Source organism: Brugia malayi (assembly GCF_000002995.4).
Source record: "Brugia malayi strain FR3 genome assembly, contig: Bm_v4_Chr4_scaffold_001, whole genome shotgun sequence".
Classification (NCBI taxonomy): domain Eukaryota; kingdom Metazoa; phylum Nematoda; class Chromadorea; order Rhabditida; family Onchocercidae; genus Brugia; species Brugia malayi.
Window position 1 is genome coordinate 11,825,395 of NW_025062478.1, and position 4,381 is coordinate 11,829,775.

General features: G+C 32.7%; 1 protein-coding gene across 1 annotated transcript; it reads left to right on the top strand.

Annotated features, from left to right (window-relative positions):
* Positions 1-924: 924 nt before the first annotated feature.
* On the top strand, positions 925-4,381 carry Bm7761 (C3H-1 protein, putative; the record flags this gene model as incomplete). Its single annotated transcript, XM_043082492.1, has 10 exons — positions 925-1,112; positions 1,546-1,627; positions 1,943-2,059; positions 2,397-2,463; positions 2,533-2,657; positions 2,863-2,979; positions 3,286-3,368; positions 3,535-3,676; positions 3,996-4,135; positions 4,267-4,381. 10 exons carry the CDS (start codon positions 925-927, stop codon positions 4,379-4,381), a joined length of 1,176 nt encoding a protein of 391 aa, XP_042938426.1.

Here is a 4,381-nt window from a genome sequence, read left to right on the forward strand (position 1 = left end):
ATTTAAAATATCAGAAAATCACGTGTAAATATAGAAATGTATATTTGACATAATGGAATGTATAATTTAACCATCTAAGCAGCTATTAATTAATTTTTTTACACTAATTAATTAATTTCCGAAATGAGAAAATAATCGAAGTAAGCGATATAAATAGCGCCTTGATGAATAACAAGTAAGAAAGATAAAACTAAAGAAAGCCATATAATAAGAGATGCATGTGTACAATAGCGCCATCCGATCAATTTATTATTACATGGAAGAAAGAAGTGTTACGGTAGTATTGATGACACACAAAAGGATAAAATGAATGGAGAGAGAGCAGCGCAACGAGAAACAAAGTGGGATAGTATCGCATCATTTTTGCGCCTCAGATCATTCATTATTCATTTATAACTCTTTGATGAGAAGAAATCTTTTCTTTTCCTTATGTTTTTTTGTTTTTTTTTCTTGTACTTCATTAAGTTTTGTTTCTCATTATTACTGATTTAACTAAAATTTCAAATCGATTATTTCTTATTCTATCCGTTAACCAGTAGTAGTGCTCAATATAATTTGTAAACTGTCCGTTGACTAGATATAATTACGTCAAAGTGTCGTAAACCATTCAGTTCATTTAATCACGTGACAGTGTCGTAGATCATCCAGTTCATTCAATGAAATAGACAACGTCAGGTGGAATTAATACGTGACAAGATGTTTGGATATTTAGACGGAAAACTACGCATAAAAGAACTCTAATTCCAGCTGACGTTGTCTATTTCACGTGACAAATGGACAACTCATAAAAATATGTTTTGATGAGAAATAGCTTATTAAAATGAGAATGGTGAAGAATATGTCGTCGACATTGATCATAAATTTGAATTTTGTTTCTTCATTTCTCTAAATATAGTTTTTCTTTCCTAGTTCTAACAGTCTACGATGCTGTCAAGCCCTCAAAGAGCTGTGGTACCATTACATACCGGACAACTGGCAACATCACCGATTTTTAATCAGAGACGTACTATTATTGAAACTGCTGTTCCAGTGCAATTAAGCCAGTTTCTCAAGCAATATTATGGTTTTGAAGAGGGTGCTGATTTGTACATTTTACCTAACAATCCTAATAAGTTAGTTTCATTTTTTTAAATCTTTAATTATCTTTCTCTTTTTTTTTTTTTTTGTCTTTTTATTTTGTGTTCTTTTGTTTGAACTTTAACAATTCTTGTCATGTTTTGGTGGGAACTTATCATCCAAGTATGATAATAGGTGATTAGGAAATGGATTTGTTTTGTAAATTTTATCCTTTTGTTAAAGGACTTCATAAGACTAAATATTCAACAGCGTAATTGTTTTATTTAGTATACTTTGACTCAACTAATTTTTTCTCAATTATTGAGCTGATCTAGGTGCTCATAATAGGTTTTCTATGCACAGGAAATTCTTCATTGTAATTAAACTGAGTAAAATGATTCCATTTGAAGGAATTTTTCTATATTGAAATGAATGATACAACTTTAAATAATAATATTTGTTTAAAATGCACGATTGCATATATTTTAGACTTTTTGTCTTGTGTCGAGGACAATTGCGAACGGTCGATTTATCTACATGGCAAATAAGTCAACAGAGTAGTATTCCTCCGGTAATAATTCTTCATGTATGGTTTATGCGTGGAGCAATTAAATTTACATGTAATTTTGCGTAGCGATAGTAACGCTCAAAACTTTTGTCGCAATGATTCTTAGCTGTTTTTCAAATTGCTGTCCTGTATCTCTTGTTTTTATTGTATAACTTGATACATCTGTCCGTTTCTATAATTCTTAGCTGTTTGGATGGTTGAATAAATTGCTTATATTAACCTGTACTAAGTTGTGTATGTTATGGTAAGAATATTCATCTTTTATTTCTATGTTACATTTTGACTATGTTTCCCTGTGTTCGATTTTTCCTTTTATAGGAAGTTAGCAGTGATGATTTGAAAGTAAGTCCAAAGTCGCCTTTGGAAGATGCAGAAAAGGATGGACGAGTGGCTCCACCTGCAACACCAGTTACACCACTTCGAACACCTTCGACGGTAGCGGAATCATACTTTTCATTTATTGATTCACTTGTGATTTGCTTGCTTACTTTTTCTCAAGTTTGTCCAATTTATTTCAGGTTATTGAGAAAGTCTCTCACCTGAGCATTATGCTATTTCTTCCCTTTCTGATTTTTCTTTTGTCACTACAGTAATGTGTATTTAACAAAATCATTCTGTGTTCTAATATACATGATTTGTATTAACATAAAAAAAGGAAAGACATAAGAAAGCACCTTGTATATGAACCAGAATGCAGATCGTTCAAAAATTTTGATGTTATCATTTAAGTGGGTAAATGTAGAAGTTATTCCTTTTAATCTTCTTAATTTAGCACCTTGTGTATGAACCAGAATGGCATAAAGCAGTTTCTGATAAAGAACGAGAAGTCCTTCAAAAAGGTACATTTATTTCATATTAAAATGGCGCTATAGGCTGTTGACTTATTCTCTTTTCATCTCAATTTTCAGAACGTCGTCGGATGAGTGCATATAAGACTTCACTTTGCAATGCATTCCGAGATACAGGACAATGTGCATATGGTTTTCACTGTCGGTTTGCACATGGCATCGACGAATTACGTGCTGCACCAGGAGTAATTTCTCTTTAATTATATTGATGAAATTTTATTTTAGAGTTGATTCTCTTGATTCTTTCCCACTTTCCATTTGAGCCTTTTTGTAAAGTTAGCTGCAGAGAAAAATCGCATCCTAATGCTTTCTGGAATACCATTGACAACATTTCATTAAGTATTTTGACATAATTTCCTCACTTTCTTTTTAAGTTTGATATTTTTTAAGCCCCATCCCAAATACAAAACGCGGCTGTGCAATAAGTTTACATTATATGGTTTATGCCCATATGGCAGTCACTGTCAATTTATTCATTGGCCCCCATGCGAACAGCAAGATGATTCGGTAGGCTACAATTTGTTGATTACTGTGAAATAGTAGCTGTTTAAATTGTCGAAAGTATTCGTTTACTTAGCAACTGTTGATTTGTGTATGACAGGACCGTACACAGAGGACAATCTGATTAAGCTATCGATAGTTAATGTTTGTTTGAATTTTTGAAAGATTCTATTAAGGGGATATGATGTAATTTATTATTTGGGGAATTTTACAGATCATTTTTCTGAATTTTTCATGATGTTCTTGTATTTTTGGTGCAATGCTTATCTGTTTATTTATTTGAAAAATATCGAAAGTTATGGACAATTTCAGGTGCATATGAACTTCACGGCAAGTCTCGACAGTGGTAGTAAACATGCAATGCATTGTCGGCATTGTTCAGGTGCAAAACCGAGGTTAGTAATCTGTAATTATAGTGATTATATTTTATCTACACTTGAAAAGACAATATTGTTTAGTAACCTCAGTGGTTAGAGGTTTTGCTTAGCAATTTCAGAAATAGGTGATAAATCATCGAGCCTCAAACTCTTTAAGTTATTGGTCACACTGAAAAGCTTTCAGATTTTGTGCAAGGAATGCATGCTGTGTTAAAGTAGCAGGTTGTAATCGCTGTGATTCGTTTTCACAGCATTATTTTGGTTCTGGTAACAATTTGCAGGCCATTGAAATGTCATGCAATCATTGCAATTCAGAAACTGCCCAGGTTTTTCTCTCTTCAAATGTGTTTCAATAGTGTAATAGATGGGATCTGCTACCTGATGATTTCAGTTCCTTTTACATTAAGTTTTTTCTTATTACGTTATATTTCTTATCGTAGCTTTGATTTTGGAAACTTCACTGTTTTAGTTAGGTAACATTGATGCATGACCAGCGTTTAATAAATTAAAAATTTATTGTTTTATGCTGAAGTAAAATAGTTCAATTACTGTATCATAAAATTTTTAGTAAAATGGACAGTGATTCAATTTCACCAGCTTTTGCTGTACAAATTCAACGGAAGTTTTTTGTTTACTAAGTTTCAGAATTTTTGGTACCACCATCTACCGCATACAAGCCATATGGCAAGCAGTAATGCTGACACAACACTGGACATTATGCCGATGGTTGGCTCGAACGAACTGAACTCTGACATTACTGCAGTGAATGACTTGTTTAGTACAGTGTAAGTTTGGGTTATATTCATACTTCGGTTTCTGACCTTTTCAATGAAGGCTGTTGTATTGTTTTACAGTAATTAATTTGCTATTCCACCTTGACCAGCTGTACTTTGAATCTTTTGAATTATATTTGTAGGAGTATTGGTCAACATAATAATCCATTCACGCAGTCGTGTTTTCCACGAATAAATTTGGAAAACTGTGTTGAAAAAAGTGCAAACGTTAGTGATATATCGTGTCGTGCACCGTAA